General features: G+C 44.4%; 1 protein-coding gene across 2 annotated transcripts in view; it reads right to left on the bottom strand.

The window, feature by feature from the left end:
* Positions 1-12,845, bottom strand: part of CENPN (centromere protein N) — a 25,969-nt gene that overhangs the window by 4,164 nt on the left and 8,960 nt on the right. For both annotated transcript variants that reach the window (XM_077754208.1, XM_077754209.1), the window contains exons 4-8: positions 12,157-12,216; positions 11,402-11,478; positions 4,722-4,898; positions 2,279-2,380; positions 1,040-1,100 (exon numbers count right to left, since the gene is read on the bottom strand). In XM_077754208.1, the coding sequence (XP_077610334.1) occupies positions 1,040-1,100; positions 2,279-2,380; positions 4,722-4,898; positions 11,402-11,478; positions 12,157-12,216 (477 nt within the window). The remainder of the gene's footprint in view (positions 1-1,039; positions 1,101-2,278; positions 2,381-4,721; positions 4,899-11,401; positions 11,479-12,156; positions 12,217-12,845) is intronic.

Here is a 12,845-nt window from a genome sequence, read left to right as displayed (position 1 = left end):
AATGCAGGGAAAGCTGTTCATGTTTAATGTATTTTTGTCTAGCTCACCCCTCCACTGTTTAAAATTATTTATTTATTTATTTATTTATTTATTTATCTATTTATTTATGAGAGCACAAATGATTGAGGGGTAGAGAGAGGGAGAGAGAGAATCCACAAGGGGGAAAGAGAGNTGGGGCTTGAACACACACGAACCATGAGATCATGACCTGAGCTGAAGTCAGATGTTTAACCGACGAAGCCACCCAGGCGCCCTTAGCCCCCATTTGAGCAAATAAAAAGATACATATATTTTTACTGGGATTATAAAATACACATAGTTTTGTATCCTGCTTTCTTTACTTAACATGACACCACCAGCAGTTCCTATACCGTCGGAAAGTCATAAACACATACTTAAATCATAATTGCTGTACCATTTCATTTTATTGCCCAGGCATTGCTGAGAGGCAGGAAAGTGTTCACTTCTATAATGTAGGCTGCACCTTTCCACTCTTCAGTAGTCACTTACTCTACCGTCCCCAGACAGACCCGCGCCATCTGTGAGGAACGACGCAGTCGCAACTGAGAACTCAAGAAGCAGTTTATCCAGTACATTCAGAGCCAGGGCTCCAGACTCAGACATTTCTGGTTCCACCCCTGGCTTAGGCAGTTCCTAGCTGTGTAACTTTGCCCAGCAAGTGGTTAAACCCATCTGAAACCCAGCTGCCTGATGAATAGATTGTTCCGGGATTGCTATGAAGATTAAGGAAATGACACCTATAAATATCTTAGTGTGGAGCTTGGCCCTGCAGAAATGCCAGACTATTAGTTAATTTTTGGTTTTAGTGTTATTACTTGCCATTCTGGTAAATTCTAGAAAGAACCTGTGGTAGCTTATTAGTTTCCCTCTTTCAACAGAAAGTTAATTTGCCATTTTTCGGAAAGCAGTAAATAGTTTTGAATCAGGCTCCTAGTGATCGAATGTTTTACCGAGTGATAGAAATCTAAAAAGGAACGATGTGCTTCCAAATTTCACTTTTATCTTAAAACACACATACTGTGCACGTCCAGCTTGAGGGTTTCCTGTGGACGTAGAGTGGAGTTGTGAGTTTCAAAGGTCTAAAAAGGAGAGAAAGAAAGAACAAAAGTGAATCTTTTCCTAGTTTTAACATCTTGAAATATAAATAATAAATGGTCTGAGTACATAGCAGCATGTCAAATTTTATATTTANACCTGAGGCCCTATCCAGGCTGACTTAAGCATTTCTGCCCGAGAAGGCGACTGGCAGAGACTGCTGTGCCAGCAACATGCCTGTTTTGAATGAGGAGCTCTGTACTCTGTTAGCAGAAAAACAGATCTGGATGAAGAGAAGCTGGGGACTTCACAAGCTGGAGGAATCACAGGCGGTCTTTGCAATGTGATGTTTCCGCTTTACAGCTCTGTCGTCATCACGGCAAATCACTTACTGACATTCCTTTTGGAAAAACCACTTTTCTCCCGGAAGTCACTCTCACTTCCTACTCACACTGCAGCAATTCTTTGTGTTTGACAATGTGAATTTTCCTAGGAATGAATGCNTTTTCTATGGGGGAAAATCATTAACTTAATGTTAGAATTTTTTTGTCCTTAAAGAGTGCCTTGCAGAGAGCTATCACTTCTATATAGAATAGATGAAAATACGTTAAGTGTAACATATCTAAAGGCTCAAAGATACACAGAGAGCATTAAGAATCCATTTACAGGAGTGTATACATATGGGCATGCAGTTGCCATGCAGGGGGAAAAAATAACCCCAAGTCTGTGCGTAAGGCCAGATCTACTTTTATCCTTAGAGGAGACAGTGCCTTCAAATAATTTTAACAATAAATAAATTGTGGGCCTTAATAAACCAATGCTTTCTCCTTTCCTTGTAACTCTTGTATCACCTGCTTGACTGATGGGACAAAAGTTAATTCCGCCTCTGTCTTGCATAATGGAGTAACAGAATTTAGCTTCAAAGACAGTGTCAGATTCCCCTAAAGATAGAAGAACTTCTAACTAGAATTGCTAATTTGGAAACTGGGCTCTATCACGTAAGCTCTAATGACTGATGAGCAGGGTAGAACACCATGCAATTATAACAAGATGATAGTGGGGAACTATTGTTTTCTTTCATGGTGACTGAGAGCTTTCTCAGTAATATCTGGAGATCTCCTTCTGCTGGGGGTGGACTTTCCCACCTGCTCAGATGCTTCTAATTCAAGTGTGAAGGAGAAAATGGAGATGCAACTTCACAGAGAGTCACTGATGGGCTCACCTGATTATACTGTTTGAAAACAATAGCCTTCAGAGAGTCCAAATAGCGGCTTCTGAGGTCCATTTTCACAATCTTATGGTGATTGCTAGCAACCGTCAGTGCCTGGAAGTGAAAATTAGCAAGACTATGAGGATTACCGTGTTTATCCCAATATTTATAATATCTATAATATGTGGTTGAATTTTGGCACTAAGCACACATTACTACTTCTTCTTTTTCTTATATGTAAGGTAACCATTTATATAATTCCCACACAAGGAAATGATTGATGATGAAAGGTGGCAATAATAATACTTTACGATGATAGAGGGCAGAATCCAAGACTGAGTTTGACAAACTGAGGTTATGATATCCTACATATTTTGTGATTTACTTTACAACAAGATAATTATATGAAAATATAATTGTGGTTATACATAAGAACCACAGAATTCACTCACTTGGTGGCTGTTTTCCAGTTATTTTTGCATCATGTGTCCCTTTATTTGTTCCTTTTTTTTTTTTTATTTTATTTAAGAGAGACAAAGAGAATGTGTGAGCAGGGGAAAGGGGTAGAGAGAGAGAATCCCAAGCAGGCTCCATGCTTAGTGCAGAGCCCAACACTGGGCTCGATGGGATCATGACCTGAGCTGAAATTAAGAGTCGGACGCTCAACCGACAGCCACACAGGCGCCCCTCTGTTCCCTATTTTAACAATTACAATCCAGCATCTATTCAGAAAGTGCCCCTGTGCAAGCAGTGGACTCTGGCACCACTTGCCAAGGAACCCAGAACGGTTCTTGCCCATTTGTACACTGGGTAACAGGCCGACAAATCATGGTACAGGCCATCCCTTATTAGATGCGTCTTTTGCAAGTATTTTCTGTTGCTCTGTGGTCTGTATTCTAATTCTCCTGATGTCATCTTTGGCATAGCCGAAGTTTTAATTTTAATGAAGTCCAGCTTACCAATTATGATATATTTTTCTATAATGGATTGTGCCTTTGGTGTTGTCTCTAAGTATCATTGCCGCACCCACGGCTATGGAGGTTTTCTCCTGTTACCTTCCAGGAGTTTTTATCGTTTTGTATTTTAGATTTACTGGCGATCCATTTCTGAGTTAATTTTGGTGAAGGGTACAAAGTCTACACAAGATTNCAAAGTATTTTTTTTTTTTTTTTTTTTTTTTTTGCATGTGGATGTCCCGTTGCTTTACCATCATTTATTTCTAGTTTTATTTTTCTTTTCAAATTTTTATTTAAATTCTAGCTAGTTAACATATAGCGTAGTAGTGGTCTCAGGTAGAGTTCAGTGGTTGATCACTTACATAAAGCACCCAGTGCTCATCACAAGTGCCCTCCTGAATACCCACCACCCATTTAGCCACTCCCCCACCCACGTCCCTCCATCAACCTTTGGTTTGTTCTCTTTAGTCATGGTTTTCTTCCCTTTCTCTCTTTTCTCCCCCCATCCATATGTTCATCTGTTTTGTTTCTTAAACTCCACATATGAGTGAAATCACATGGTATTTGTCTTTCTCTCTGACTGATTTATTTCACTTAGCATAATATACTCTAGCTCCATCCACATTGTTTCAAATGGCAAGATTTCGTTCTTTTGATGGCTGAGTAATATTCCATTATATATAGATACCACCTCTTCTTTATCCATTCATTCATCGGTTGATGGACATTTGGGCTCTTTCCATACTTTGGCTATTTTACATAATGCTGCTATAAACATTGGGGTGCACATGCCCCTTCAAATCTGTATTTTTGTATCCTTTGGATAAATACTAGTAGTGCCAATTGCTGAATCATAGGGTAGTTCTATTTTTAGGTTCTGAGGAACTTCCATACTGTTTTCCAGAGTGGCTGCACCAGTTTGCATTCCCACCAGCAGTGCAAGAGGGTTCCCCTTTCTCCGCATCCTCGCCAGCACCTGTGGTTTCTTGTGTTGTTAATTTTAGCCATTCTGACAGGGGTGAGGTGGTCACCTCATTGTGGTTTTGATTTGTATTTCCCTGATGATGAGTGATGTTGAGCATCTTTCCATGTCTTTTTTGGAAATGTCTCTATTCATGTCCTCTGCCCATTTCTTCACTGGATTGTTTGTTTCCTGGGTGGTGAGTTTCATAGGTTCTTTAAAGATTTAGACGCTAACACTTTATCAGATGTGTCATTTGCAAATATCTTCCCCTATTCCGTAGGCTGCCTTTTAGTTCTGTTGGTAGTTTCCTTTGCTGAAGTGCATACTGCTTCTAGATGGAAAGACAATCAGAGAGCTCCAAACCAATACTTGTGTTATATGCCCCCATCTGTAGAACACTTTCTGCTCCTTATTTTAGGAAATCAAGAATTACACGTGGCATTCCTTATGCAATGCCTATTGAGCAGTTTAGACCTACACAGACCTATGAGACAAGGGGAGTGACATACTATAGCTCGTGGTGATGGCTCCGTACCTGACCCAGAAGGGGCATGTTGCTTCTCAGCTGGCAGAAGGAAGTGAAGGCGTAGGGAGTCTGGGGATAATATACCACATAAACAGGTTTGTACTGGTTTGGCTTTCTAAACTGCGTTCCCCAGGCAATTCGAATCCATACCGCATTCTCCTCAGCGTCTCTGAAACTGACCGTCACCTTAATAATAAAAAAAGAAAAAAAAAAGATTTAAGTTTCCTAATTAAAATCTGTGGCACCGGAGGGGCCTGGCTGGCTCAGTCGGTACAGCATGTGACTCTTGATCTTGGGGCTGTGAGTTCAAGCCCCACATTGGGCTAGAGATTACTTTAAAAAAAGAAAAGTCCTAATTAAAAAAATCTGTAGCACCAACAACTAGTGCTGCTTAGGGGTGAAGGATATCTGTGTAACCTCGCACACAGGCTGAGATCTGGGAGAGCCTCTTCTACTTTTCAGTACAGTGTTTTGGGAATCTTTGGGAAAAGATTTTGTGGTTGTTTGCAATTATACATTTATGCCTTGCACAGTCTTTTGGAAGGAAAACAAATTTGATTTTATTTTTTAAAAAAATATTTATTTTTGAGAGAGAGCATGTGCGAACAGGGGAGGGGCAGAGAGAGAGAGGGACAGAGGATCCAAAGTGGGCTCTGTGCTGACAGCAGAGAGCCCGATGTGGGGCTCAAACTCACGAACCATGAGACCATGGCCTGAGCAAAAGTCAGGCGCTTAACTGATTGGGCCACCCAGGTGCCCCAGAAGGAAAAGAAATTTTAAATCCTACAATCATGGTATCACAATTTTTGAGCAATTTCTTGGGCTTGTCCTGAAAAACTGTTCATTGACCTCTAAGAGTAGAAGTAAGGCAAGCTTACAAACGACGCACCTGTTTTATAATGAAACCTTTTTGGCATCAAGCACAGACCTAGTGTGCACTGTAAAGTTTAATAGTAAGATTTCTCTGTAGTAATGAGCTCAAATATATTAACCCTAATGCTCTTATCCATTTAGCTCAGATGCTAACAATTACTCTAAAGTTACGTGGCAAGAATATAGAAAATTCTATTTGGTTTCCATTTCATGGATAAAACACAGATCTTTCTAAACTTTTAAATGTAATTGCCAGTTGGTTTGGAATTTAATGGCCTCCTCCTAGATTCTTAGCTGCCCCACAATTCAGCTTTCCCTTGGAAGTCAGACCCTGGAAAGGAGGCACCGACACAGATGCATTTGGCCTGCCCACGTCTCTACTTCCTGCCTCTTGGATCGCACTGCCGAGAAAGCAGGTGGTAATGTGGCTGCTGGCATTAGCAAAGAAGGCAGTTACTCCGACTCTGCCCACTCTTCATCTGGCTGCTTTCCCACATTCCCTCAGTATATGAGACGAGGGACCCTCCCCCGTCTGGGGTGTGGAGGATGCGGGGCTCTCTGACCCGCCCAGGTGAGCAGCACTGCACTTGGCCCCGACAGGCGCTCAGCGGGCCTCAGCTGGCTTGAACGAAGACGGCAGGGTCTTATTCTGGATAGCCTCTCTGTGTTACGTTACAAGAGCAAAGCCTGTAAAATCAAGATTGAATGCACTACATGGAGGGCACATTTTTTACCAGAGGGAAAATATTGGTTGCAACTCAACATATTCGGGTAACTTCTCCAGTCTAGAATGAGGATAAGGTAAGCAAGGGCTTGTGGAGAAGCTTAAAGGAGGTCTGTGTCCTTCCGAAATTGGATACATGGTCGGGCACACACATGCTTTCATGAAGAAGGGTGCTGGATCACTTACCACAATGTTCATAAGGGTCTATGATCCAAAGAAAGGTTAAAAAGCAACAGGCTAAGATGTTCTATCTCACATTCTTCTAGTAAAGATGATATTCAGATACTTGAAGAGGGAGGGCCCAAATGCAGACCTTTACTATTTTCCTAAGAAACTACCTTAGCAGATATCATCCTTAAATAGCCAGGATAAAGCACCTTTCACTGAGGATAGCTGCGATTAATACTGTTCAAGCCGAACTAGGAGATAAGTCCAGCCGCGTGTCCTAAGTGGTTGGCTAACCTGGGACTGGTACTGCTGGCCAGGGCTACCTTGGCCATAACCTGCTCATAACTGGCCATGACTCACAAGCTACTGAACATCTCAGAACAAAGTTTAGCATGGGAGACAAATGAAGCTTACAATGCACAGAATTGCTACGTACTGAAGTATGTTAATATATTTAGCAAAGACTATCAATATAGTATTACATGATGTACAGGCATAAAAAAGGAGAGAAAAGGTGCTATCCTTTACAATTGAAACATATTTTTTAGTTTCTCTCTTCTTTCTTTATAAGTTTTCTTTTTGAGATTTTTAAATGCTTATTGTTTATTTTTGAGAGAGAGAGAGACAGAGACAGACAAAGTGCAAGCAGGACAGCGGCAGAGAGAGAGGGGGAGACACGGAATTTGAAGCAGGCTTCAGGCTCTGGGCTGTCAGCACAGAGCCTGACATGGGGCTCGAACCCACAAACCATGAGATCATGACCTGAGTCGAAGTTGGATACTTAACCGACTGAGCCACCCAGGTGCCCCTATTAATAAGTTTCTTAAGAACAATGTATTTTGAATAGTTTTACCTGTAAGACATATAGCTAATGTCTCTTTCTCGCTCTCTCCCTGTCTCTCTCAGCCCTGCATACAGAGACACATATCCTCTCAAAGGCTCTGGATCAGATCCCCTGGAGCACAGGCTCCATCCATTACCCTCCACTTAGGCTCCCTGCTCCCTCTCACATCAGCTTCGCTACCCAACTGGTTCAAGGGCAGGAGTTCCTAACCTGAAGGCCCTCATCAGAACCAGCATATCTACAAACTAACTGGACTTTGGCCTCTTCTTTAATTCCGAAAGTAGGCAACGAAACAGTAGAATGTTGGGAACTGTTACTTTGTTGTCTGTAGAAATCCCAAATATATCTCACCCCATTGTAGCATTGCACATGCCTCAAAAATATCATTTATGCCATCACTACTTTGAAACTAGTTGTTTTTAGACCTACTGTGAGATTATTTATGGTGTTAATAAAGAAGCACATGAGTACTACGGCACAACTTGGTATTTAAGACCTTTAATAATGGCATTTTAATAACTTTAATAATGGTATTTTAATGCATTTGGTTTTCCTTTTAATTCTTTATATTATAGTATTTAAAAATAATTTTCAAGAAGTGATCCATAAACCTCACTGACAGCAAAAGGGATCCTTGGCGCAGAAAGGCTAAGATACCTGTTCTAGAAGAGCAGGCAAGTTACTATGTCAAGGCTCTGTGTGGCGTGACATCACCGTCTGCAGCCTTTGGGAAACTGGGGTTATCCAGCTGCTCGTTAAGTTAGGAAGAGGAAAGTTAATTGGGCTGGGAGTCCTCGGTCAGTTGAGAAACGGTTTAGCATATGTGGGCCAGCTCATGGCAGCGGAACAGGGGAGACAGGGAAGACACAGAGGTGTTGGGCCTTTGCCAGCCTTTCAAGCAGGAAGATTCGGCCCATAAAAGAGCTCCTTTGTTCTTCCAGTCTTTCCCACCAGTCTGCCTGAAATTCATTCAGGAGGGAAAAGCTTCTGGAACACAGCAGTGATGGAAGAGAAGAAATCCAGCAGTTGAGGGTCGCCTGAGTGGCTCCGTTGGTAAAGCGTCCAACTTTGGCTCGGGTGGTGATCTCATGATTCTGGAGTTCGAGCCCCACATCAGGCTGTGTGCTGACAGTGTGGAGCTTGGATTCTCTCTGCCCGTCTCTCCTCACCTCCCCCACTTTATTTTGAGAGAGAAAGAGAGAGAGTGAGGGCGAGAGTGAGAGCGAGCGAGAGAGAGAGCACAGAGCCCGATGTGGGGCTCGAACTGACGAAACTGTGAAGTCATGACCTGAGCTGAAATCAAGAGTCAGATGATCACCAGAGTGAGCCACCCAGGCAACCTTAACTACTTACAAAACTGCAGCAATTAAAGGAATGAGGAATTTGCAAAGACCGTGCCCAGTGCATTCATGCTATCAGAGGTGAGCAGAATGGTTGTTTCCTCTCAAGGAGACTATGCATCCGGAGGAAGGCTGACAGTTAAAGCAGGAAGTAGGAGGCGTATGGTGACAGGAGCACACTCCAGGGGACAGCCCTCCAGGGGGATCAGGGACACTCCCTGAGGGAGCCAGTAAAGCTATGGAAGAGTGAGCTGTGCAAAGCCAAGGTCAGGGAGGTCGTTCCAAGGAAAGGGAACAGCCTATGGCAATTTCAAGAGCTTCAAGAAGACCGGTTTGGTTTGGCGGAGTGTGGACTACAGGTGGTGAACCTGACATGCAGGCTGGGGACCCAGGAGAGCCCGAGGAGAAACACATCATGAGCAGAGCACGGACCCCAAAAGTGTGAATGGATCTGAGGAAGCCAATGATGATAAACCAGTAGAAAAAGCTAAATTAGTCCTACAAACGGTGTTGGGACAACTGATTAGCTTCTTAGAGGGAAACGATAAATGACTCCGTCACCACCGCTCGTCTCCTCCCACAACCGGAACACCCCAGGGGAGGGCTGAGGGCAGAGCCTTGTGGTGATGCTCCAGCAAAGGGCCAGGGCCGGAGGAAAGGGCAGCGGCTGGTCATCGAGAACCTGAGGAGCAGTTTAGGAGGGGGCCAACGACCACCGGGAAAAGACAGAGACTCGGGATCGAGAGGGTTTGATGCCAGTTCTGACACATGACCTTCCCCAGCCCGAGCCACGGGCGCTGTGCATCTGGAACATGGTGGAGATGAGGGTGCGAGAGCCTGCCAGTGTACATGTGAAGAGCATGACCTCGAAGCCACCTGCCTGGGTTGAAATGGTGGCTTTGCCCTCTGCCCCTGTGGGACCCACCATGCTTCGTCAGGAGGGTGCAGGGAGTTAGTGAATGGCAAGGGCTCAGCCCAGGGCCCGGCACACAGCAGTGTTTGCAATTGGCATTCCTGTTGAAAGAGAACAGGCCGTGGGATATTATGATGTCACTGGTGCCCCCGAATAGGCAGCTTCTCAAACCTCACTGGGCATTAGCAAGCAGCTGGAGGGCTCCGGCCTGCCCTTACAGCGTCTGAGGGAGCCCAGGTATCTGCATGTCTAATACGTTCCCGGGTGACGTTGATGCAGCTGCTCCAGGGATCACACTGTGAGAACTGTCGCCTTTCAAAATTCAGTTTCAATATGGCAGCAAGAGCAGTGGCCAGAATGGAAGGGGCTTGGGGCGCCTGGGTGGCTCAGTCAGTTAAGCATCTGACTTTNATGGAAGGGGCTTAAGCATGAAGCCAGTAAGGATGCATTACCCTTTCAAAGGGTCTTTTTGGGAAGGTCTTTGAAGGGGGCCACTAAATACCACCCCTCTTCCCTGTCCTTCTGGATCAACTGAGAAATAAAGCAAAACAGTTGACAGGTAAGGCCAACACATATTTACCAAGAAATGGTGACTGGCCATATCCACAGGCAGGTGGCCCCCCGGACAACAAAATCCAGAGTCAGGCAGAGCTGCCCACATGGGCATGGTGGCAGAACCACTCTGGGAAGCCCCCGCTGGCTGGGGCGGAGCTGCCTCTGGCTGAACAGACCAGAATAGGTGTCCCCGTGAGCACCTGCTCTCATTCAGGTGCGATGCTCCTGCCAGAGAAAGGCGAAGGGGATGGTGGAGGGACGCTGGCGTCAATGGGCCCATGGGACCCCTCCCTGTGAGGGACACATCCGGGGCAAGAAATAAATATTTCCCCCCAAGAGTGAGCTTGAGGATGAGCTGGAGAATGGATGTCGTTCCACCGACACCAGAACAGGTTTAAAAGCAGTAGAGTGGAGAGTGGTAGAAAAGTGATTACAAATGGGATAGAGATCAGAGAACAGGGCAGGTGGGCCCTCTGAGGATGCGGGGGGTGGATTGAAACCTCACACAGAAAGGCCTCTGTAAGAAAGGAAATGAGCAAAGATGCTCAGTGACGAGGGGGTGGATACAAGTACGACAGACGTCACAGAGCGTGAGCTGCGGAGACAGAAAGACCAGGTCACGGAGTCTGTGTATGAAGAGGGAACACCCTTATTCTGGAGCAGGCGGCCAGAGCACGGTGACAGTGACAGGTGTTTGGACATGTCTTTCTATGCAAGGAGGACTAAGGCGGAGGAGGTGGGAACAGAAAGAAGTAAGTGAGGCTGTTAAAAACGTGATCGCCTCCACCTGCGAGAAGAGAGTAGGTGGTACTTGTGGAGGATGGAAGGGAGCTGAAGACTGTGGGTGCTCCAGAGCCGCGCTGACCAATACCGTAGCCGCGGGCCTAGAATTCACCGCAGTCACGTGAGACTGACATAATCGTTCCTCGGTCACGCTGGCCACGTTTCAACGGCTCCACAGCCATATGTGGTTACCAGCCCGTGTACCAGACAGCATGGACACAGAACATCTCCATCACTGCAGGCAGTTCTGGTACGTGGTGCTCCTCTAGAGAAAGAAGCGTCTGGCCCTGAACTGACAGGTGAGGGGTGAGGGAAGTTTTTATAATGAATAGGATTTATCTTTGATCTGGCCTAGAATAGTATGGAACATTATTAACTAAAATTCTTACAAATTAAAAAAAAAAAAAACTCCAGGGTAGAAGCAAATTTTAACTGCACAGATGCCTCAAAATTGAATTTCATGGAAATTCAGATAAATGTTATTCTTACATTTTTTAATGCTCTCCGAAGGATTTTCTCAAAGGACCTTCTGAATTGTTCCATATCAAAAAGGTCAACGTCTTCACCTGTCAAAGTCAAAAGAAAAGACAAATCAATAAAGACAGATGTTCAAGAAATACGTTTGTGAGGACTCTGGAGGTAAGCGTTTTGTGTGACCTCGAAGACTGACACTGGAGTAATCACATTGCCGCTGCCTGTACCCTGGACACAGTGTCGCTGAATATAGTTCTCATTTTTCCCACAAAAGAGTAATTTTGAAATTCGTCATTTTGAAAGAGGAGACTTTTTAAATTAATTTTTTAAGGTTTATTTATTTATTTTGAGAGACAGAGTGAAAGGGAGAGTGTGAGCAGGGGAGGGGCAGAGAGAGGGAGAAAGAGACAGAACCCTAAGCAGACCCTGCACTGTCAGCACGGAGCCTGACTTGAGGCTCAATTCCATGAACCGTGAGATCATGACCTGAAAGAGAAACGGACACTTAACCAACTGAGCCACCCAGGTGCCCTGAAAGAAGAGACATTTAAGAGGAACATACTACTATTCATTTTAAAATTGCCAAAATATAAAATACAAATTTCAGTTTAAAATGGGAAACACTGGGGTGCCTAGTTGGCCTAGATGGCAAAGCATGTGACTCTTGTTCTCGGGGGAGTTGTGAGTTCGAGTCCCATGTTGGGTGTAGCGATTACTAAAAATAAGTAAGTAAATAAATAAATAAAATAAAATATAATGGAAAACATTACCTGGTTCTTTACTCATTTGAAAAACATCCCAGACTTTCTGATGCTGATGAAATTGAGTATCTGAGAGAGGGAGAAAGAGCTGTAACTATTATATTACAGGACTCTCAAGTAATGTGCTTATACATACGTATTTTAAATATGTATTTAATGTAATATGATGCCAGAGAAAATAACAGTAATTTAAACATTAGTTCATATGCATTTTTATTCTAATGTAAATTTTGTGTGGATTACATTTGCTCTGGACAACTAAAACAGATCATAAAGAATTACTCAGTACAGTAGAGATTTCGCATTTACTCTTACTTAGACCACTTCTTCTATCCCCACGCGGGTCTACCCCCCTGAACACCGCACTCGCCCGGCACGATGGAGATGCTGTGCTCCTCATGACGGGTGTTCGCATCGGCCGTTCCCTTTGTCGGGAGCCCTCTTCTCCTGGCTTGAGGTGCACCTCATTCTGGTCTCTACTGAGAGGCCACCTATGTAGAGCGTCCTGCCCGGAACCCCTGCCCAAACCCACCCGCCCTCCGCCCTGCATTGCTTTCCTCCGTAGCATTTAGCACTAAGCACTACCTGGAGTGGGAGCCGGGCGCTGGTCCTGCTCACTCTGTTAGGACCAAGCCACCAGCAAGCCCAGTCTGCTTTAACCCTTGCATCTCCTGGCCTCACTCTCTTCTCTCCATCCC

This window comes from Crocuta crocuta, unplaced genomic scaffold (assembly GCF_008692635.1).
Source record: "Crocuta crocuta isolate KB4526 unplaced genomic scaffold, BGI_CrCroc_1.0 scaffold61, whole genome shotgun sequence".
NCBI lineage: Eukaryota > Metazoa > Chordata > Mammalia > Carnivora > Hyaenidae > Crocuta > Crocuta crocuta.
The sequence above is the reverse complement of the archived record's forward strand: the minus strand, read 5'-3'. Positions and strand labels throughout refer to the sequence as shown.